Source organism: Giraffa tippelskirchi, chromosome 8 (assembly GCF_054371585.1).
Source record: "Giraffa tippelskirchi isolate mGirTip1 chromosome 8, T2T-mGirTip1v1.2.pri, whole genome shotgun sequence".
NCBI classification, from domain to species: Eukaryota; Metazoa; Chordata; class Mammalia; order Artiodactyla; family Giraffidae; genus Giraffa; species Giraffa tippelskirchi.
The window spans coordinates 142,868,947-142,891,416 of NC_137282.1; the positions used below are offsets into that span (position 1 = coordinate 142,868,947).

Here is a 22,470-nt window from a genome sequence, read left to right on the forward strand (position 1 = left end):
CTCTTCTGCAACTCCATGGACCGTAGCCTGCCAGGCTTCTCCATCCATGGGATTTTCCAGGCAAGGATACTGGAGTGGATTGCCATTTCCTTCTCCAGGGGATCTTCCCGACCCAGGGATGGAACCCAGGTCTCCTGCATTGGCAGGTGGATTCTTTACCGCTGAGCCACCTGGGAAGACATATTTCAATATGCTTGGCATCGAAAAAAAAGAAAATGTAGGGAATTCCCTGTTGGTCCAGTGGTCAGGACTTGGTGGTTTCACTGCAGGGGGTTCAAGCTTAATCCCTGGTGGAGGACTAAGATTCCCCAGGACACGCAGTGCTTCAAAAAAAAGTACTATCATCAAGCACTACCAAATTCTCTGTGAAAGGGTGGGAGTCATAGAGACAGGATGAGCACAATCCACAGGGATGGGCTGAGAATATCTTGTTTATAGATTTATTACTGATTTTATTTATTTGATCACACCAGGTCTTACTTGCAGCACTCGGGATCTTTGACCTTTGATGCAGCATATGGAGTCTTTAGTCGTGGCGTGGGAACTCTGAGTTGTGGCATGTGGGATCGAGTTCCCTGACAAGTGATCAAACCCAGGCCCTGCATTGGGAGCCCAGAGTCTTAGCTACATGACCACCAGGCAAGTCCCATTTTTACTAATTTGCTTTAAATGCTGACAATTTAATAACTTTAGAAGGCTTTGTCAAAAGGTCCCTGGCATCCAAATGGCTGCATCACAACAGAAGTGCACTTCTAAGCAGTCAGAAAGATCTACAGACAAATGTCTATAATATACTGTGTTTGATGCTTCAAGACATTTATATACAAGTATTAATAGATGAACTGGTCTGCACCAAGGAGTCACCAGTGGGGTTTTCTCAGGAGGATGCAGAGAAAACAGCATGTGTGAAGGGTCTAGTGGATAAGAGTCTGGCCTGAATGAGAAAAAGTATAAAATTGTATATAGTGCCCTAGCTCAGGGTATAGGGAAAGCAATGGGGGAGTTGAGAGAGAAGCCTGTAAAGCTGCCTGGATTCAGGATGAGAGGCCAGTCAGCCCCATCAGAGAGTTTGGACACACTGAAGTCACCTACCCAGACACAGAGTTGGTCCAGTCCATCTTTTCTTAAGAAAGCTCTGGGGAAGGCACAGAAGATGGAATGCAGGAAGAGGAGTTGGAAGTGTTCTCTGCGGCCCATCCTTGTCGTCATTTCCATTGAAATGAAATGTGCCTTTCTGGTCGTGGACTTTCTGAATACCAAAAGTATTAGGTAAGTAGGTCTCAACCAGGGTACATCAGCCCTGAAGGTGGCTCAGCTGCCCAGTACTTTGGGACCCTCTGCTTTTCTCCTGAACTGGGGAACCCTAGGTCCCAAGCAACCTCTTCCTTCGGGCTCCCAGGGTTAGCATGAGTTGGTCTGTGTGGGAGCTGCAGCCATCACAGGAGCAAACCCAAGTAGTCATGGTCTGCAGCGGAGATCATCAGAGTCAAGGCATGCAATGATATTTTCAGCTTCCCCCTTGTGAGCAATCCCCTTCACTGTTGGGTGGTATTTCCAACCTGGGGAAACAAGTGACCAATGGTCTGGGAAGAGAAAGTGTCATAAAAGGGCCAGGGCCGCTGAGCCAGGATGACGGTAGCATGAGGCCCAGACACTCCTGGGAATCCATGAGGTGATGGAGAGAGAACATGAGGGAAAGCAGGGCTACCGGCCAGCCAGGCCCAGCTTCCTCTTTCATGAGCTCATGGTCAAAGCCAGGCCAGACCAGGAGGGTGCCAGCGATTGAGTGAGCTTGTTTTTTCCCTAACTTGGTTCTGAGTCACACAGGGCAACTTTCCTTCCCAGAAAACTGCCTCAAGGCTCACCCCCTGGCAGCCGGTCAAGCCCCAGTCCTAACACGCGATCCTCTCTGTAAACGCGAGGCCTCTCTGGGCGGAGCGTGGGTCTCTCCCAACCTTCAAAGAAAAGGGCCTATGGCCGCTGCTTTGGAGGCAGCAGGGAGGCACGGCTGAATTTTGAACACACAGAGGAGACGCCAATGAATCACAGAGCTGCAGGGGAGGGAGGCCCCTAGAAGAGCCTTTAATCTTAAGCTCGACTTTACAGATCAACTCATGCGGTAAATACAGGGTGTCTGAAAAGGCAAGGCAAAAAGGGGAATACTTTATTTATTGCACTTCCTGCCCGCCCCCTGCCACGATTATGTGGGTTAGTCGTTTGGTCACGTCAGACTCTTTTGGTCCTGTCGGACTCTTTGCGAACCCATGGACTGTAGCCTGCCAGGCTTCTCCATCCATGGGATTTTCCAGGCAAGAATACTGGAGTGGATTGCCATTTTCTTCTCCAGGGTATCTTCCCGACCCAGGGATTGAACCTGGGTCTCCTGCATTGCAGGCAGACTCTTTACCATCTGAGCCACCAGGGAAGCCCCCCATGATCATGGTTTGAGCTAAATCTCAATCATATACTCCAGTGCTGACACTGGAGCAGTGGACAGAGCAGTATCCACATGAACAGCTTTAACATTAATGAGTGAAGGAGCCCTATGTTTCTAGCCTTTTCAGGCAGCCTGTATTTTTTTAAACTTTTTATTTTGCATTGGGGTAAGCCGAACTGTGGTGCTGAAGAAGACTCTTGGGAGTCCCTTAGACAGAAGATCAAATTAGTCATTTCTATAGGAAATCAATATTCATTGGAAGGACTGATGCTGAAGCTGAAGCTCCAATACCTTGGCCACCTGACGGGAAGAACTGACTCATTAGAAAAGACCCTCATGCTGGGAAAGAATGAGGGCAGGAGGAGAAGGGGACGACAGAGGATGAGATGGTTGGACAGCATCACTGATTCAATGGACATGAGTTTGAGCAAACTCCAAGAAATAGTGAAGGACAGGGAAGCCTGGCATGCTGCAGTCCATGGGGTTGCAAAGAGTCAGACACAACTTAGAGACCGAACAACAACAACAAAGCCGATTAACATGTTGTGATAGGTTCAGGGACCCATATACATGTATCCATTCTCCCCCAAACTCCCCTCCCATCCAGGCTTCAGACAGCGTGTATTGATCTAGACACTGAAAACAGAATGATTAACTAGATGGATAAAGTCCTGCTCTCAAGGAGTTATAATCTGGTGGGAAGGAAATTGAGGCCAGAGGGAGGAGTCACAACCCTGGGGTCCTAGGAAGCCAGTGTTGGACCAGAACAGGGATGCTGGGTTTTCTTCCCAGCTCCCCACTCTGAGCAGCCTTTGGGGAGGTTTGGCTGAGTGGGACTGGGCTGGGCCAGGCCAGGCTGGACTGCATCCAGGGCAGGGGATATCAAGGTGACCTTGGGGCTCCAGGCACCCCTGCCATCCTTTTGCGTCAGGGAAAACTGCCACGACCTGATCTTGGCCCTCCTTAAGGCCCAAATGAAAGTCTTGGGGGTCATTTATTAAGTTGCTGGCTAGAACTCGCCACTGCTCCCTACCACCACCATGCCTCTGGCAAGAACTGTTCCAGCTAGAATGTGGGTACATGAGGGAAACAGGGGAAAGGTATTTACAGCCATCCTCATTGGCTGAACAAAAACTAGGAATGCAGTAGGCTCTGCTTCTCTGGAGAAAAGGAAGAGCTACAAAACCTACTTTAAGTGGAGAGAGAGGGAAAGGTCAATGGAAAAAGAAGCTGTATGCTCTGATGATCTTGGTACCTGGAGGCTATTTTCTCTTCCTGGTCTTCTGTTCCTGGGTTAGTTTATCACTGTCCATTTCAGCTCCAAAGCAGCCCCTCTTCCCTTAATCATAACAACGGCCACCATGGAAAAAGCACCTACATTGTGCCTGTTCATATTCTTAATCCTTGAAGCAATCTTAAGGCCAATTGACCCATATTTCAGTTAAGGAAACATTGTCAGAGAAGTTAAGTAGCTGGCCCAGCACCTTGTAGTTAGTAAGTACCAGAGCTGGAATTTAAACCCACTTTCTTCTAACACCACTAGATGATAACATATTCTTTTTGCTACCCCATGTTTCCCTTCTATCTTAAACCCATCTTAAGTCAACAAATAGTTGTTGAGCACCTACTAAATGCCACGTGCAGCTGAGCTTTCAGTTTTCATTCCCTGATCCCAAGACCCTGGATCCATCCTTCTCCCCTTGCTTCTCTTTCTCAGAAGCTCCCACTTCCAAACATCTGTCTCCCTCTCCACTGCCCATTCTGCTTCCTTCCCATTACCTTTGTCCCCCATTCTAGCTGGTGGTCAGCAATACAGCAGTATTCCAGTTGGGGCAGCAGGCATGACTCAATCTTATGTCACTCATAAAGGGTGAGGGGCACAGCTTTGCCATCCACCAACTGCACAATTATTCCTGATTCAATGGCAGGTCACCCTGAGCCACAGTTGAGCATCCCCCAACTTCTTCTTTGAAGAGGAAATGTAGGGGCCTCTGAAGAGACACAGCTGTATAAACAGACATCTCTGGGGGTGAGGACTAGCTCCTCAGAGGAGATGGATTTAAGAATATTTATCAAGGATTCCCTTAGTAAATTTATATTTCCTGTTGGTGAGAATGTAAATTGGTGCAGCCTACTATGGAAAACAGTATGCAGTTTCCTTAAAAAGCTGAAAATACAACTGTATAATCCAGCAGTTCCACCCCTGGGTATATATCTGAAGAAAACAAGAACATTAATTTGAAAAGGTACATTCATTTCCATGTTCATAGCAGCCTTATTTACCATAGCCAAGATATGGAAGCCACCTCAGTGTTTATCAATAGATAAATGGATAAAGATATGAGATATATATATACATATACACTTAGCCATATTACTTAGCCATAAAAAAGAATGAAATTTTACCATTTGCAACAATGTGGATAGACCTAGAGAGTATTATGCTCACTGAAATAAGTCAGAGAAAGAAAATACTCTGTTATCATTTATATGTGGGATATAAAAAATAAAACTTATGTATATAACAAAAGAAACCAACTCACAGATGTGGAGAACAAACTAGTGGTTACCAACAGAGAGAGGGAAAGAGGGAGGGGCAAGATAGGGGTATGGAATTAAGAGATATAAACTACTAGGTATAAAATAAATAAATGACAAAGATATATTGTATACACAGGCAGGCAGAGTCATTATTTTGTAAGAACTTTATTTATTTATTTTTATTGTTATTATTATTTTTTTGGCTGTGCCATGAAGCATGTAGGATCTTAGTTCCCTGCACAGGGATTGAACCCATGCCCCCTGCAATGGAAATGTGGAGTCTTAACCACTGGACCGCCAGAGCAATCCCTATAGTAACTTTAAATGGAGTATAATCTATAAAAATATTGAATTACTATGTTGCACACCTGAAACTAATATAATATTGTACATAAAACATACTTCACTTAAAATACATATATTTATTATGCCCCCACTAGGTGAAAGGCCAAGTACTTTCAAGAGTAGCCACAGAGGAAACGGGAGGATATGGTCCTATGTACTCGTGATGAGATTCCAGTGGGGAAGAGAGACAACAACAGAAAGTAAACAAACATATACAGTGATTCCCTACGTTAAGAAGAAAACAAACAAGGGGCTAAGAAAGGTTAGTGGGAAGTCAAGAACACAGGTCAGAGGAGAGGAATGAAGGAACTTGGTGATCTTGGGCAGACGGGGAGGAAATGAGGAGAACTGGAAATGGAAAGGGGCAAAGGTCTTTATCTAGGATTAGGGCAGTGAGAACCAGTGCAACTGCTGGTCTTAGCCACTGGCCCTTTCTGGCCTTAACTCATCCCCCAGCTCCCACCCCCGCACCATCATTGACTTAATGATTCACTCTCAACCTTCCCCAGCTTCCTGTGTGGCAGGGAGGGGGTGGGGCAGAGCCCTGGCTCTCGGAGGATCCCAAGATTGGGGATGGGATTGGATGGAATGAATGGAGAGCCATCTGGGCGCTCTGCTTCTTCTCTTGGTCCCATTCTGGCTTTGCCACAAAGAAAGGTCTCTCTGTGCCAGGAGGACACTAAGGATAACTAGGTCCAGCTGGAGCCCCAGATTCCAGATGTGGGAGGTAGTGGGAAACAGGATCCTGACATCCCCTTCATTTCCCCTCCCCTGCCTAATGCCCTGGAGAAATTTTCCATCATAAACAAGTTATGCATTCCTAACCTTGGGTGACTCTCCTCTTCTCCCACAAGCAGTTTTCTTCTAGCATCACCATCTCCCCCATCCCCAATTTATGTCTGTGTGAGCATGTGAGCCTGTCCACATACGTAAATCATCGTGTATTGATGCTGATACTTGTGTTGTGTGCAGGTTGCCTTGGAATGAGGGTGTGGGTAGGTGGGTAGGCTCACTGTGCTTGGGTGTAAATGTAAGGTTGATGGCAGGTATGAAAGGCAGGTGTGGGAAAGCGATATGTCTTTGTTTGTTGAGGAGGTGTGTTTTACACCTCATCAGGAAGAGAGGTGCAATGCTGAAAGTTTCTCATGTGTTTAGACAGGAGTGGTGGGTGTAAAATAAAGCAACCTATAAGCCCAATACAGCAAGAATGTCTCTATTTATAGCCCAGTTTTGGACTGTCCCCTTATTTACATTCACACACCTTCTTGATTGAAAATGCCCTTAGGTGTTCCTTGTTTGCTGTCTTTTTAAGGCTTGTTCCAGCTTTTCTTAAGAAATTCATATGTGGGATTTGAAGGAGTGTATGCCTGTCTCAAAAGCTTGGGGTGATCCAGCCAGTGTATGTATACTATATGTGCATTTTTAGTTCTGTGCTTTCATCTTTTATTTATCAAGATTACTGAACAACTAGTACAAGCAAGGCACTCTGCTAGGCTCTATGGAAGACACAAAGACATGTGTGACACAGCCTCTGATGGAAGAGGTCAGTCAGACATGTGCTCATCTTGTGGTGGTGTTCAGTCGCTCAATTGTGTCCCACTCTTTGCGACCCCATGGACTGCAGCATGCCAGGCATCCCTGTCCTTCACCATCTCCCGGAGCTTGCTCAAACTCATGTCCATCGAGTCGGAGATGCCATCCAATCAATCTCGTCTTGTCCTCTGTTGTCCCCTTTGCCTCCTGCCTTCAATCTTTGTGCACCAGGCATACTATGATCTGGTACAAAGCTCTGTGCCAGAGGCACTTCACATCCATGGAACCAGCTTCGGTCCCTTCATCCTCTCGCTGTTAGTACCCCAACTCTCCATGCTTCCTGACTCTAATGTTACCCATTTTATTACTAAATTCTGGTCATTTTATGCTGGCAATATCTCTTGAAGCCACCCCTTCTCTTGGTTTCCGATGTCGTAGCCCATTTCAGGCCTCCGTTTCCTTCTGCCGGAACCTCTCCAATTGTACCCTGTCTCTGGCTCAGTGTCTCTCATCCAGGGCATACTCCTCATCCCACTCAGTTCCCAGCTTTGAACTTGCCCTCCTTTGATGTCATCCCGTGATCCACAAGCTCCACGGTCTACAGTCAAACACTATCCCTTGGCCTGACAGCTAAGCTCTCCTCACCACCCGGTTCCTTCCCGGCCATCGTCACTTCCCACTGTTGTCGAACCCAGCCAGATTCCTGTGCCTGATGCACAGTGAGGCCAAACAAACAGAAACATCAGAGTTTGGGGCAGAGAAAGGCTTATGGGAAGCGCCAAGCAAGAACAACCCCTCTCCCCCAGAACTCCCTAGTGGTTTTCAGGGAAGAGTTTTTAAAGGCAAAATTTGGATCTTCAAGGGCTATGTCATTTTTTTAAAGATTGTGCACTGTCTCCTTCCCTCCTGTTTTATGATGAGGATGAGAAGGGGTCAAAAGCTGCAAGTGCCCAGACAGAGTAATATAAGCAGAGGACCTAAGTTGAGAAACAGCTTTGTAAGTCCTGGGAGCTGAAAGGCCGAGGCTCCGGGTGGCTGGAGCATAGCAGAAGAGGGGAAGAAAGGTTAAAATGAGTTTGGAGAGGAAGAAATGAGATTTTGAAGATACTGTTAAGGAACAAAGTTCATGTTCACCAGCCCAACGCACAGTGAGGCCAAATAAACTGAAATGTCAGAGTTTGGAGCAGAGAAAGGTTTATTGCAGGGCCGAGCAAAACAGGTGGCTCGTACTCAAAAATCCCTGATAGTTTTTTTGGGGAAAGTTTTTATAGGCAAAATTTGGGGTGAGGGCTGCGGGGTGTGTGACTTTCTTCTGATTGGTTGGTGGTAAGGTAACAGGACAATGCTCCAGGAATCTTGTGCTCAGCCGGAAGTTGCCATCCTCCAATTGAATGGGGTCCTCAGTTCCTGTATAAGGAACTAAGATATACTGGTATGTATATTCCTTGAGGGGGCTTCCCCAGTGGCTCAGTGGTAAAGAATCTGCCTGCAATATAGGAGTCACAGGAGACACAGGTTCAATCCCTTGGTCAGGAAAATCCCCTGGAGGAAGACATGGCAACCCACTCCAGTATTCTTGCCTGGAGAATCCCATGGACAGAGGAGCCTGGGGGGCTACAGTCCATGGGGTCGCAAAGAGTCGGACAAGACTGAAGCGACTTAGCACTCATACATATCCCATGAGGAGGAATCAGGACCTTGCTTTAACTGCGGTATTTTTTTTAAATTGTTTAGCCGCATCTTACAGGCATGCGGCATCTTCCCTGAACAGGTATCAAACCCACGCCCCCTGCAGTAGAAGCTCAGAGTCTTAAACCTCTGGACCCCCAGGGAAGCCCTGCACTGCTGTTTCTTGACTGCTCCTCCTCTGTTTCTGCATTCCCTTCCTTCCCTAATAAGTAACTGTTTGCATCTGCCCTTTGGAGCCCAGGGACGGTCTAAGAGGCTGAAGCCTTTTTCCTAGAAACAAGAAACGGGGGACACAGAAAGGTTTTGGTTCCCAGGAGGGCCCCACAGGGTCCTGCTGGGTTTCACCACCACTGCTTGACGGGAAGCTTATCCTGAGATTGTTTTTCTTATGATTCCCCAAACACATTCTGTACTTTTCCAGCTCAAGGCCTTTGCTGATTCCATTCTCTTTCTCAGTCATCTTCCACATCTGACTTTGTGGTATCCCACCCACTGTTCAAGGTCATCTCAAATGCCATTCTTCCCTGTTGCCTTGTCTGATTGATTAGACACACAGGAACAGTTGCTCTGTTGGGTTCCCCTTAGACTTAAGCCTTCCATTTTCTTAGAACCTGATGTGCTTGCTTTATCTGGCTTAGCTCACTCACCAACACACATGCTGGAACCTACCCTAGTACTCAACAGTACTTTTTAACAGGGTGTCTGGCCCTGTTGGGGCTTCCCAGGTGGCACTAGCGGTAAAGAATTTGCCTGTCAATGCAGGAGACGTAAGAGATACAGATTCAATCCCTGGGTTGGGAAGATCCCCTGTAGGAGGAAATGGCAACCCACTCCAGTATTCTTGCCTGGAGAATCCCATGGACAAGAGTCTGGTGGGCTGCAGTCCATAGGGTTGCAGAGTTGGACACGACTGAAACAACTTAGTGCGCGCGTACACACACACACACACACACAGGCCCTGATGAATGCTCAAAAGATGTTAAATTCTGTGTCCATAGCAGCTGTCTCTAAGGCAGTTATGAAAATGTGTCCACCGGAAAAACTTACCTGCTCAGCAGGACAAACATCTCATTAGCAATCACCTGCTTTTCCCATCTTCCTGTGAATTACCCACCTCCCCTTCAAGCCCGGGGCCTCTTTCCCATTCCTTAGCTCAAGATGGCATATAAGCATCAATTGCCTGACTGCCTTTGAGTCTCAAGTTTTCTTGGGCTCCTGTTAAGTATGCAATTAAATTTGTTTTCTCCTGTTAATCTGTCCTAGGTCAATTTAATTATTGAACCAGCCAAAGAAACTAGAAGAAAAGGAGAAATTTTTCCACCTCTACAACATGGTGTGTGCGTGCCCAAGCTAAAGCAGGCAGACTTGTGTCTGTGTGTTAGTGTCTTGTGCTAGTGTGTGTGTTTATTTCTCTTGGGCTTCTTGGCTGTTGCTTAATGACTTCCCTCCTAGGCTGCTGTTTTCTGAGTCCCTACAAACGTGTGAATATGCGCTGTAACTGTGGTTCCTAGACTCTGCTGGATCAGGATTGTAGAAAGAGGGCCAGACTTCCTTATGTAAGCCTTCCTGCACGTCCCCAGAGATGGGGATTTGTGGCTGAACCGTCTCAAACTGTCTGTGGGCCCCTCTCCAGCTGCCACATGTCCTGACATGTGCCCGCAGTCTGGGATTTCACCCGCCTCCACTCACAACTCACACACTCACACCACACACTTGGAGTGCCTAGGGTTGGCACTGGCCAAGTCTCCGCCCCCTCCCTTTGCTTAATCTTCGGAATTTCCAGCCGACAGTCCAGCCGATCCCAGCCCAGGGTGCAGTTGAGAAGGCCCCGCCCAGTTCTCGGGGTACATAACTAGCTCTGCGGGACTGCGGGGCCACTCGTCCTTCGGCTCAGCTCAGCGCACAATGTGTCACTCTCGCAGCTCCCTCCCCACTATGACCGTCCTGCGCTCTCCGACCCCAGTCTCCTCCACCAGCCCGGGACCCCGACGGGGCTCCGGTCCCGAGATCTTCACCTTCGACCCTCTCCCGGAGCCCGCGGTGGCCCCCGCCGCGCGCCCTAGCGCCACCCGCGGGCACCGAAAGCGCAGCCGTAGGGTCCTCTACCCACGAGTGGTGAGTGTCGCCGAAGTGGACAGCCCCAGGGGAAGAGCAGGGTGGACCACTGGACGCCGGGGCCCCGATCTGACCTGTTCTTTTTGTCACCTCCCCTCAGGTCCGGCGTCAGCTGCCAGTCGAGGATCCGAACCCTGCCAAAAGGCTGCTCTTTGTCCTGCTGACCATCATCTTCTGCCAGATCCTAATGGCTGAAGACGGTGCGTCTGCACCCCTGGTCCCGGAGGACACCATCAGCGCGCCGTCCCCCGCGCCCACCGCTGCAGCCCCGGTCTTCGAGCCCCTTAATCTGACCTCGGAGCCCTCGGACTACGCTTTGGATCTCAGCACTTTTCTCCAGCAACACCCGGCCGCCTTCTAACCGGGACACCCCACATCCCCCCAAAGAACCTGAAAAACCAAGAAACACTGGGTGTACCTGGTGCGCGAGAGCGTATCCCAAACTGGGACTCGCGAGGCAACTCGCACTCAGAATACTACGGCGGAGACGCCAGTCCGAGCCTGGGAGACAGGCACCGGCACGCCGGGGCTAGGCCGGGTGGGGAAGGAGTACGTCGTTAACTTATTTCTCATTGCTCCTAATAATATTTATGTGTATTTATGTGTGTCCCCCAGGTGATGGAGGGGTGTATGTAATATTTATTTTAACTTATGCAGGAGTGCGAGATGTGCACCTTGCTGCAAATGCAGGTCTCTGGGTATTTATTGGGCTCTGTGGGATTGGTGGAGGCAAGCACCCAGAACTGAGCGAGGCTGGGAAAAGGGATGGAGGAAACTCGGGTCGAGAAGGCGCCCGGGCTGGGAGTCAAGGACGGTGGTGGGTCGTAGTGACACTCTCAGTCCTCCAGCATCTCAACTCGCGAGTCTGTGAAGATTCGGGGAACTGTTGAGAATAAGCTCCTTGGCCTTCAATCTCCTCGAAGTTGCCTCCAGTGGGGTGGCTTCGGGGTCGGTGGGCCGTCAGGAGGCTGCTATGGGGTCGTCCCGTATGTTCTATGAACACAAATAAACTTGATTTACTGTCAGCAGTCATGTGAGTGTCTCTTTGCAAGCGGCGGTCCCCCACCCTCCTTAAGGCGCCAAGATCCGGCCGGAGGAGCTGCGGTCAAATCCCCAGCCGGTGCTCCTCCCCGGGCTCCTGAGCCCCTCCTCCCGGAGCCACGGAACCCAGCATCTTATGACCGGATGCTGTCAGTCGTTGCCCAGTCTGCGGTTTTTCTCAGTTAGTTTACAAGGGGCAAATCCGACATGAGTCAATCTCCCTCTCCCCGGGTGCGGGACTCACGGAAGTCACGTCGCGCGGGGCGGGGCGTGGGGCGGCCTGGGCGGGACTTCCGGCCCTGGAAGAGCGGCTAAGTGGGGCCTCCTCCCCTCTCCCCGGGCCGCTTCTGCAGTTCTCGAGGGCTGCGGATCTGAGCTGGGCCTGCCGGGAAAGGGGCGGGTCGGACGCCCGAGGCCTGGGGTGGGGAGGAGGAGGGTGGTCCTCCGCGGGGGGCGGGGTCGCGTCTGCAGCAGCAACAGGGTGCGGCTGGGTCTCCCAGGGAGACCCTGCGCGGGCGGCACCTGCTAGACTCCCAGGTCCCCTGCGCAGCCCCGCCCTCCCCGGGACCCCGGCCCGGCCGCCGCCCGGGTCCGGGAAGGTAGGTGGGGGAGGGGAGATGGAGTGGATTGCAGAGGAACAGGGAGGGTAGCGCAAGGGTCTGGGGACCTCTGCGGGTCCGGAGAGCTTCATATCACTGAAGGTGGGGCGTGGCAAGCGGCTGAAAATCGCTGGCTGTCTGCGAAATTTCACAGGAAAAGCCTTAGCGGATCCGGGGCTGCGGAAGAGCCTGGGCCTCGGCGTCTGCAGGCTGGGCGGGACTGACTGGAAAGGGAAAGCGTTCCCTCCTGTGGACTGCGCGGCGCCCCTTCGCATCCGCAAAGGCTTTCTCTCCCCTTCCTCCAGCTCCAGCTTGAGCCATGTTTTTCACCTGTGGCCCAAATGAGGCCATGGTGGTCTCCGGTAAGTATTGCTTTCTGCTCATCCAGTGACCCCACCCCCACCCCCCCCTGCAGAGGTCCCTTCAGAGGAAGTCCCTGCAGAGGTCTCTTCCCTCTCTCCTACCAGCTCCCCAGCGCCAGGCCTTCTGTCCACCCCACCCACGATGGCTGCATGCCACCCACTTGTGATTATTCCTTGCCTAGCCTTCCAAGGCCCGGACTGCCCCTGGCCCCTGTCAGCTTCCAGCTGTCCTCGTGGAGGTTGCTCCCCGCTCCCTTCCCAAGTTCTGTCTCCCACGTTACAGCTCTACCGCGGCCACGGGCCACCACAGCTCACTGCCCCCTCCTCTTGCAGGTTTCTGCCGGAGCCCCCCAGTCATGGTGGCTGGAGGCCGTGTCTTTGTCCTGCCCTGCATCCAGCAAATCCAGAGGTAGGTAGCAGGAAAACTGGGGAAAGGGAACCCCCGTTTTCTCCCTGTCTTCCTTTTCATGCTGTCCACCCCTTCTCTTTCCCTTAGGATCTCACTCAACACACTGACCCTCAATGTCAAGAGTGAAAAGGTTTACACTCGCCATGGGGTCCCCATCTCAGTCACTGGCATTGCCCAGGTGAGGCTTTCAGAGCCTTTCCCCCAAAGCCCACTCCCCCACCCAGCACCTTCTGTGTCCCCAGACGTTAAGAATCTTCTGACCACGGCCTTCCCTACCTCTGCCTGTGGAGAAATTTCTCTGTGAGTCTCCACTTCTCCAGGGATTCCCCAAGGCACCTGACTCACCCTGCCTCTACTCTGGCTTCGGGAGGCCTTCCCCACACCCTCCCCAACTCTGTTCTGGCTACAGGTGAAGATCCAGGGCCAGAACAAGGAGATGCTGGCCGCCGCCTGCCAGATGTTCCTGGGGAAGACGGAGGCAGAAATCGCCCACATCGCACTGGAGACACTGGAGGGCCACCAGAGGGCTATCATGGCCCACATGACCGTGGAGGTGGGCCTGAGGGCAGGCAGAGATCGGGAAGGGATGCCAGAGTGCAAGGGGCCTAAGAAGCCAACTAGTCTGAGGGAGATGGTGGTCAGATGATCTGAGCGCGTCCCTTCCTTCTTTCCATCCTGTTATCCCAGGAAATCTATAAGGACAGGCAGAAATTCTCAGAGCAGGTTTTCAAAGTGGCCTCCTCAGACCTGGTCAACATGGGCATCAGTGTGGTCAGCTACACCCTGAAGGACATTCACGACGATCAGGTAAACCTTGGCAGTTGGTCCTCCCCATTTCCCTGATCTCATATGGTAAAGCTTGCCTCCTGAGGATTGTGACATCTGCATATCTCCCACAGGACTATTTGCACTCCTTGGGGAAGGCTCGAACAGCTCAGGTCCAAAAAGATGCTCGGATTGGGGAAGCAGAGGCCAAAAGAGATGCCGGGATCCGGGTGAGAGAGCTGGGGGTTGCTTGGTCTCCGAGGGTTTTTTGTGTACCTGGTGGGAAGAGGGGGTGGCGGGAGGGCCAGTGGAACAGGGTTGGCAGAGGATGTAGATGAGGCCAGGCCCGGGGTGAGGATGGAGGAGCTCGGTGGAGAGCAGGCTGTCTCCCTGGGGCCTTCTTCTGCCTACTCTGACACCCTACCTAATCTGCATGGACAGGAGGCCAAAGCCAAGCAGGAAAAGGTGTCTGCTCAGTACCTGAGTGAGATCGAGATGGCCAAGGCACAGAGGGACTACGAGCTGAAGAAGGCCGCATACGACATCGAAGTCAACACACGCCGAGCACAGGCTGACCTGGCCTATCAACTTCAGGTCAGAGTCCCCATGCTGGCCCTGTAGCCAGGCTGGACTTCACTCCCTCCCCGTTCTTCTCAGGCCACTACTCTCTCTCATATCCTGACTCTGATCCCCTTATTCTGGCTCTCCGTTTCTGACGCAACTCCTCCATATGAGAAAGATTTAAAAGACCTAAATGTTTCAGCTGAAAAGCAAAGAAAAGGCCTAGAAAGGGGGTGTAGATAGGGCTGATCACGGGCTTGGGGCAGGTTGTGTTCTGGGCAAGGGCACCTGGATAAAGGGTGAACCAGAGCTCAGATCGGCCTGTGCTCCACTCCCCAAGCTGTGCATTGGGCTGAATGAATGGGTCTGCATCCCCCCAGAGGAACGGGTGCCTTTTTCTCATTTGCACGGCGGTCCTCCACAGGCTCCCGGCAGCCCTGGCAATCACAGAGGGTGTGAGGAAGGGAAACGTGGATTTGGGCTCTGAATCCCACACAGTGACCTGTGGGGGACTTGATAATGCAGCAAAGTGTAGTTGATCCTCATCATTCGCAGATCTTGTATTTGAGAATTTGCCTCAATGCTAAAATGTACTGGTTTCCCTAGTGCTCTTTGTATTGACGACCATTTGCAGACATGCACAGAGTGGAGAAATATTTGAGTTGCCTGATAATGTGCCTCTCAGTTGAGGTTGAACAAGATGTTTTTCCCTTCTTGTTTTAGCTCCTACTGTAAACAATGTCATTTTTGCAGTATATTCACTGCTACATATTTTGCACTTTTGTGCTCTATGTTGGTGATTTCACAGTTCAAAATGCCCCCAAGTGTAGTGCTGAGTGCCGTCTAGTGTTCCTAAGTCCAAGAAGACTTGATGTGTTTGATGGAGAAAATACATGTGTTAGATAAGCTTCTTTCAGGCATGAGTTATAGTGCTGTTGAATGTGAGTTCATTGTTAATGAATCAACAAATACATTACATGTGGTGTCTTTATGCATAAATACATAAAACAAGGATATATAGGACTTCTCTGACAATCCAGTGTTTAAGACTCTGCTTCCAGTGCAGGGGTCAATCCCTGGTTGGGGAACTAAGATCCCACGATAAGTATTTGTTAATTCAGTATTCATGGCTGCTTTATGAAAACCGGAACTACCATGAATAACGAGAATCAACTGTACTTTGAGACCTTTACCCGATATTATGAAATTCATTTTTGCCAAGAGTTGGTACAGGCTGAAAGCATTAAGTACAACACATCTTTAGTTATGATATTAAATCCCTGGGTGGCTTGACAGGTACCTGAGTGTGGCATAGTACTTTGCTGCTCAAAGTGTGGTCTGCCTCCCAGCAACAGCACATCCCTGGGAGCTTGTTATAAATACAAAATCTGAGGCTCCAGCCCAACAAACCAAATCGGAACCTGTATTTTAACAAAATCTCTAGGTGATTTGAGTACACGTTGAAGTTTGAGAAGCATTGATTTAGTGAAAACCACCAGCTTGGGTGGGACTTTATCTTCTCAACATGGCTTTCCTTGTCTGCAAATCAAAGGATAGCCTGGTTTGGGTTCTGTTCAGCTTTTATTAGTTCCTCGTTTTGTGTCAGACTTTGTGCTGGGTGCTGGAAAAATAAGGATTTATTCAACAGAGATCTGTTAAATGCCTACTCCATGCCAGGCAATGTTTTGGAGGTGAGTATGTAAGTATGAATGAGATAGAATAAAATTCCTGCCCTCATGGAGCTTTACATTATAATACGTGAGACAACTAATAAGCAAAAAAATAATCTTCATTGGCTCTAATTAAGTTGTTTAAGTGCTATGAAGGAAATAAATTGGTGGTATTCTATTGGAGGGGTACTCTATTAGGTTGGGGATAATCAAAGAAAGCTTCTGTGAGAAAATGATATATAAGATAACCCTGAAGATGAGAAAGAGCCAGAAATGTAAAGAATTGTGAGCCAAGAACGTTCTAGTCCAGTGCTGTTCAAATAGAACTTTCTGTGATGATGGAAATGCTGTATATCTGTGCTGTGGTGTTGAGCACTTGTAATGAGGCTTGTGTGACTAGGGCACTGAATTTTAAATTTTTTAATTTTAACTTAGTTATATGTGGCAAGTGACTAGGCAGGGGACTAGCACATGTAAAGACCTTGATGTAGAAAAGAGGGGGTGTGTCCCAGGAACACAAAGGAGGTTTCTGATCCAGCATGGCTAGTGTGCTGTGAGTAAGGAGAGGCAGAGGGAACCAGATCTCCTAGGGTTTGGGGAGCCAGTATTCTTGCCTGGAGAATCCGCATGGACAGAGGAGCCTGGTGGGCTATAGTCCATGGGGTCGCAAAGAGTAGGAACGACTGAGCAACTAAGCACATAACAGATGGAAACTTAGAAGAAGATTCAAAGCACAATGGGAAACTATTGGAGAACTTCAGAAAGGGAAGTGCTCTGGTCTAATTTACATTTTTACAAAGATCAGTCCAGCTGCTGCATCGAGAATTGATTGTCAAAAGAGAACAGAGGAAGCAAGAAGATGAATTAGAAGGTTTGTCAAAGCTGATGAACGGCATAAATGCAGCTAATTGCACTCCCTCTTAAAATCTCACTAAATCCACATAGAGTAATTGGGGGTGGGGGCAGAAGGTGGAGAGAATAGGAACAGAAGGAACAGAAACCATAGCATCACTGTGGAAGCTGGAAAGTCGTGGCAACTGATGACTAAAGAAGTGTCTGAGACAGCTGAGCCCAAAGCTTCAGGGGAGAAAACAATGAAATGACCTGAGGCACAGAAGTTGTCAGCACCAGGGGCCTCTGGAGCTGGGATAAGTCGGTTGAAATAAGGAGAAACAGGTGAAAAGTGACTTCTCAGAGCTGTCTGCCTCTGAGTGATGCTCCCTCTCCCAGTAATAGGCATGAAGAGACTTATCTATTGAATGCTGAATACTGACCGCTTCCCCAGACCCTCATTCCACATGGCTCCCAGAACCCCCATATTCCAAAGAAAAGATCAGAAGACTACTCTGGGGAACATGACCAACCCAATATGAAAGACTTGAAGGTCCTGAATCAGTGGTTCCTCAGCAGATGAAGTACCCAGGTCATCCTAGAGTGAAGCTCAAAGTCTCCGAGCCTCACCCACATACCCAGAGCTTCCCTTCAGTGTTCCTGACCTTCCTCCCTGTGAGCAGACAAGCACGGACTCCCTGACATAAAGAATCCTGCAACAAGAAGGACAGGCCAAAACCACAAGCAGAGCAAAGCAGCTTGAAGGATATGTGCTATGCAGAGAGAAGAAAGCTTATAAAAAAAGTAATATCCTCAGTAAGATAAAAGAATAATTCATATCCAGCAAATCAGGACATAGAAAACAAAGAGCTTTTAGAAATTAATAAGGTGGCAGAAATGGAAAAAAAAAACACAATGGAAGAGAAATTCTAATAAATTTGTCAGAAGATAGAACAAAACAGATGGAAAAATTAGGAAAGAATATTAGAGGCCAGCCCAGGAGATGCAACAGAACAAAGAAAATGGAAGGAAATCATCAGTGAAAAAAAATCAGACATGTTTATCTGACCTTCTAGGTTGAAATGATCCACCAAGTGCCTAACATAGTGGATGAAAAACATCTATCTTGAAGCACATCACTGAAATTTCAGAACACCGAGAATGAAAGAACTAAAAGCTTCCAGAGAGAATGAAGAGATGTCAAGCAAAGGGTCAAGCAGCAGAATGACTTCAGATTTCTCAAGAAGCTAGAGGACCATGGAGCAATGCCTTCAAAATTCTGGTGGAAAATTAATAATGGCATAGTAACCTGAACTCAGGGGGCTTCCCTGGTGGCTCAGGCAGTAAAGAATCTGCCTGCAATGCAGGAGACCCTGGTTTGATTCTTGGGTTGTGAAGATCCCCTGGAGAAGGGAATGGCGACCCACTCCAGTATTCTCGCTCGGAGAATCTCACGGACAGAGGAGCCTGGCAGACTATAGTCCATGGGGTTGCAGAGTTGGGCCCGACTTAGCGACTAACACTTTCACTTTCACAACCTGTACTCAACTTAATCATCATTCAAATAGAAGAATGAAATCGAAAACCCACAGAAGCAAGTTCTCAAAAAATTTATATCCCATGTACTCTTTCTGAGGGAACTGCTGGAGGCTGGGTCTAAAGAAGAGAGAGAAGGGGTGGGAGTCGGGGCTCTAACACAGGAGCACCGTGATGCTGCATACCGAGGTCAAGTGTTAACTAGTAGAGTTTGGAATAGGTTTGGGGTCAAACCTATTTTAGGGTCAAATTTTAGGGTCAAAGAGGACAGGGTACCACATCTAGAAGGTCCCTTCCTCTGGAATGAACACATGGGCCCTTTAAAGGCAGGGGCTCCATCTCATGTTGATATATCACAGGCAAGATGGTACATGGCTAAGCCAGAGCAATGAGGCAGGAAGTATGTTCCTCCTCCAGACCTCAGCTCACCGACATGTTGGCAAGATCCTTCTGACCCCTGTACTCTCCAAGGAAGAAGAAAATGAAATCTGCCTAAGCAAGAGGAAGTAGTCTATAATGTATACATACCCTTGTAGTTGCTTACAGTAGCCCTGGAAGGATAGACAACAAGCTGGTCACAGTGGTTGTTGGAGAGGAAGGAAACCAACCAGGTGGCTTGAGAAATAGGTGGGAAGAGATGTTGCTTTACTTTTTTTCTTTTGAATTTGGACCAACTACAAAAGATAAATACACACACACCACCACCCTACTCCCCAAAAGCTGGCGAGAAGCTATTCAGGAGCCAGTTGCTAGTGGCTTGCACTAAGATAACTGCTGCACTGATGGAGAGAAATGGCTGGACTTGGAGGTGAGGGATGGTCACCATGCGCTCAGTGCCCTCCAGGCACTCATACTCTACAGGAAGACTTGGTGGAGAAATAGGCTGATGGGGAGTTCAGGGGAGGGACGCTTCATCTCGCCTGAGGGCAAATGGGCTGGGTTGCAGCCCTATCCAGCCCTGAAGCTAGCTAAGACTGCCTGGGGAACAGCCCTAACCATGGATATTGGCTCTATTGGGGGAGGACCAGACCCCTCCCCAGGCCATACCTCAGATCTGTCCCAGAAATGGACTGCACTGGGCAGGCTGAGCCCACGGAGACCAGCTGCACGTGGTGTGCTCTATGTTAATATCCTGCCCTGGAGCCTTGGCCCTCCCTGCTTCCCAGGTGCTTGCTCTTCAACTCTGACTCTGAGCATCCCTCCTACGCAGGTGGCCAAGACCAAACAGCAGATCGAGGAGCAGCGGGTCCAGGTGCAGGTGGTGGAGCGGGCCCAGCAGGTGGCAGTGCAGGAGCAGGAGATCGCCCGCCGGGAGAAGGAACTGGAGGCCCGCGTGCGCAAGCCGGCGGAAGCCGAGCGCTACAAGCTGGAGCGCCTGGCCGAGGCAGAGAAGTAAACGCCCCTCCCTGCCCCCCTCAGGGTTCCTTCACCACCTGGGCGCCCCCAGACAAAAAGCTGAGGCCTTTTCTACCTGTCCTCCTTCTGCGGAGTCTTTCTCCCAGAGCAAGGGCTCTTCTTCAACTCCCCCCTCCACTCCCCTTTGCCCAGGTCCCAGCTGATCATGCAGGCGGAGGCAGAAGCCGAGGCTGTGCGGGTGAGTTAGCCAACTGATGGAGGGAGTGGGGTGATGCAGGTGCTGGAGTCTCTTGTCCTTACCTACCACCGTGGGTACCTCACGTGTTCTGTACCCTCCTCAGATGCGTGGGGAAGCCGAGGCCTTTGCCATAGGGGCCCGAGCCCGGGCCGAGGCTGAGCAGATGGCCAAGAAGGCAGAGGCGTTCCAGCTGTACCAGGAGGCTGCTCAGCTGGACATGCTGCTGGAGAAGCTGCCCCAGGTCTTGGGTGGGGTGGACTGGGGGAGGGGAGGCATATGGACAAGAGTAGAGGAGGAACAGGAGGAAGGAACAAGGGGCTGGGGGAGAACCAGGCTAAGGGGCCATGAATTAGGGGTGGGAATTACAAGCCAGTGACCAGAACAAGGAAGGGTGATCCTCACAAAAGCGAAGAACACGGGTCTTAAAACCCAGAGTAAGGAGTCTTAGGATGGCTGTGGGGAGACCCTGGTGCTGAATGGACATCTTCCCTACCAGGTGGCAGAGGAGATCAGTGGTCCCTTGACCTCAGCCAATAAGATCACACTTGTGTCCAGTGGAAGTGGGGCCATGGGGGCGGCCAAAGTGACCGGGGAAGTGCTGGATATCCTGAGCCGCTTGCCCGAGAGCGTTGAGAGACTCACGGGCGTCAGCATCTCCCAGGTGAGGGTTTCTAGGGTGGGGGCTGGGAGCCAGATTGCCGGGTTCCTATGGCACATGACACGGCGGGCCCAGCATGGGGCTGGCACCCAGGAGGCCCAGGGCTGCTGACATTTAGTAATTGCTTTCTGTGTGCCAGACACAGTGCTAAGTTCCTGCACAAATGGTTTAAAAAACTTTTAAAAATCAAACTTCTTTTGGGGTGTGTAGGGTTTTACAAAGTGAAACTGAACTTGCAGTTTAGCCCATGTCATTCATACATGGTGAAGCTGGGCTTCAAACCCAGGCCCCCTGTCTCTAGAGCCTGTGCTCTTGGTCAACCCCTGTGTGTATGTGTGTGTGAGAACCCACCTGAGTGCGTGTGTGTGGCTGTGTGTCTGTGTCTGTCTGTGTGTGTGGCTGTGAGTGTGTGTGTGGCTGTGTGTTGGGGGGGCTTTGTGTGGTGTGTGTGTCTGGCTGTGTGTGTGTAGCGCAGTTGTGTCCGACTATCCAACCCTATGGACTGTAGCCAGGCTTCTCTGTCCATGGAATTCTTCAGGCAAGAATACTGGAGTGGGTTGCCATGCCCTTCCCCAGGGGATCTTCTTGATCCAGGGATAGAATCTGGGTCTCCTGCATTGCAGGCAGACTACCTTCTGAGTCACCCACTAGCAGAAGGAACTGGTTACAGTCTGTTCACGTTGAATTCCAAGGTGTATCACTGCTTTCCTTGGTGCCTGTTTATTCACCTGTTGGTTATGGTAGAGATCAGGGAGTGGGATCTGGAGCCAGACTGTTGTGGTGTGAATCCTGGCTGCAGTGCATACCAGCTGACCTTAGACAAGTTTATCTTCTCTGCACTTGTTTCTTCACCTTAAAGCCAGGTCAATTAAAAGTAACCACCCTGTTGAATCGTTAAGGGGATTAAATGGGTAAATATTTGCAGTGTTCAGTGCCTAGCACATAGTAAGTACTCTATGAAGAGTGTTAAATAAATGCCTACATAAATAAAAACACTGGGCTGAATCAGTTACCTTTGAGCTGGGTTCCTTGGAGTCTCCCTGAGGGCTGCACTATATGATTGGGAGCTGAGAGCCTGTGCAAGCAGAGATCTGGCCCCCTTCACCCTTTTCTTCACTCATACAAGAATCTGAATGACTGCTTGGCAAAGGGAGTGAGATAGGGTACTCAGAAAAACTAGAATACTTCTGTAAGAATGTCTTCCCTGCAGCCCATTCATCCAGATGGGAGCCTGGGAGAGCAGGGTACCTGGTTCACATAGTCACCACTGTTGTCTTTTGCCAGGTGAACCACAAGCCTCTGCGAACAGCCTGAGCCCTGGACCTTCGTGATGCCCCCCATCTCATAACTTCAAGTTGCCTGAATGGTCCCATTATTGCACGCACTTCAGCTGGCTCCCTGAGCACATCACCTCTCCTTGCCAAATAGCCTGTGCCTTGCCTTGGAAAGGAATTGTTCTCTTTCCCAATCCCATACGGCCAAAACTGCCAGTCCCCCAGGCCTCCCATGCCAGCCTTCTGATGACCCACCCCCAACTTATTTAAACTAAGCCTGTTGTCCAGAATTCTTCCCTGACCAAGTCTTGAGGGATGGTCTGCAGGTTCTCAACTTTGTCAAATAAATCAGTAGGTACTGATACTTACTTAACTCAGTGTTAACTAATTCAAAATGAATGCTAGAGTGTAGCTTTCTTTTATTCAATGTGCTTTTTACAGTGGGAGCAAAGCGGTAGTTACTTGTATACTGTTAAGAGTTGTAGAATACCCCCACTCTACCCTGAAGTT

General features: G+C 49.8%; 2 protein-coding genes and 2 long non-coding RNA genes across 9 annotated transcripts in view; 2 read left to right on the top strand and 2 right to left on the bottom strand.

Moving 5' to 3' along the window:
• Positions 1–11,685, top strand: part of IER3 (immediate early response 3) — a 60,821-nt gene extending 49,136 nt beyond the window's left edge. Inside the window, exons 3-9 of one of the 3 annotated variants that reach the window (XM_081522948.1) lie at positions 474–643; positions 1,130–1,269; positions 5,419–5,585; positions 6,636–6,722; positions 9,809–9,878; positions 10,468–10,660; positions 10,761–11,685. In XM_081522948.1, coding sequence (XP_081379074.1) covers positions 10,481–10,660; positions 10,761–11,021 — 441 coding nt within the window. In that variant the 5' untranslated portion in view covers positions 474–643; positions 1,130–1,269; positions 5,419–5,585; ... (1 more) ...; positions 9,809–9,878; positions 10,468–10,480 and the 3' untranslated portion in view covers positions 11,022–11,685. Of the gene's footprint in view, positions 1–473; positions 644–1,129; positions 1,270–5,418; positions 5,586–6,635; positions 6,723–9,808; positions 9,879–10,421; positions 10,661–10,760 lie in introns of those variants that run through there. The other 2 variants (XM_081522947.1, XM_081522946.1) reach the window with 2 other exon arrangements.
• On the bottom strand, positions 8,926–12,524 carry LOC145518416 (uncharacterized). Its single transcript, XR_014062874.1, has 3 exons — positions 12,369–12,524; positions 11,946–12,083; positions 8,926–11,653 (listed from the first exon to the last, which is right to left on the bottom strand). It is a non-coding gene; the product is annotated as an uncharacterized LOC145518416 (long non-coding RNA).
• On the top strand, positions 12,148–22,333 carry FLOT1 (flotillin 1). Of its 4 annotated transcripts, none has more exons than XM_081522871.1 (13): positions 12,148–12,300; positions 12,455–12,662; positions 12,996–13,071; positions 13,159–13,249; positions 13,481–13,624; positions 13,759–13,878; positions 13,971–14,066; positions 14,278–14,430; positions 19,645–19,826; positions 19,983–20,028; positions 20,132–20,269; positions 20,525–20,689; positions 21,971–22,333. In XM_081522871.1, exons 2-13 carry the CDS (start codon positions 12,620–12,622, stop codon positions 21,998–22,000), a joined length of 1,284 nt encoding a protein of 427 aa, XP_081378997.1. In that variant the 5' UTR covers positions 12,148–12,300; positions 12,455–12,619; the 3' UTR covers positions 22,001–22,333. The 4 variants fall into 4 exon arrangements, with proteins under 4 accessions (XP_081378997.1, XP_081378998.1, XP_081378999.1 ...); XM_081522872.1 differs by having other exon boundaries at positions 12,606–12,662; XM_081522873.1 differs by lacking the exon at positions 13,159–13,249.
• On the bottom strand, positions 21,415–22,005 carry LOC145518417 (uncharacterized). The gene is made up of 3 exons (XR_014062875.1): positions 21,935–22,005; positions 21,700–21,823; positions 21,415–21,569 (listed from the first exon to the last, which is right to left on the bottom strand). It is a non-coding gene; the product is annotated as an uncharacterized LOC145518417 (long non-coding RNA).
• Positions 22,334–22,470: the final 137 nt, after the last annotated feature.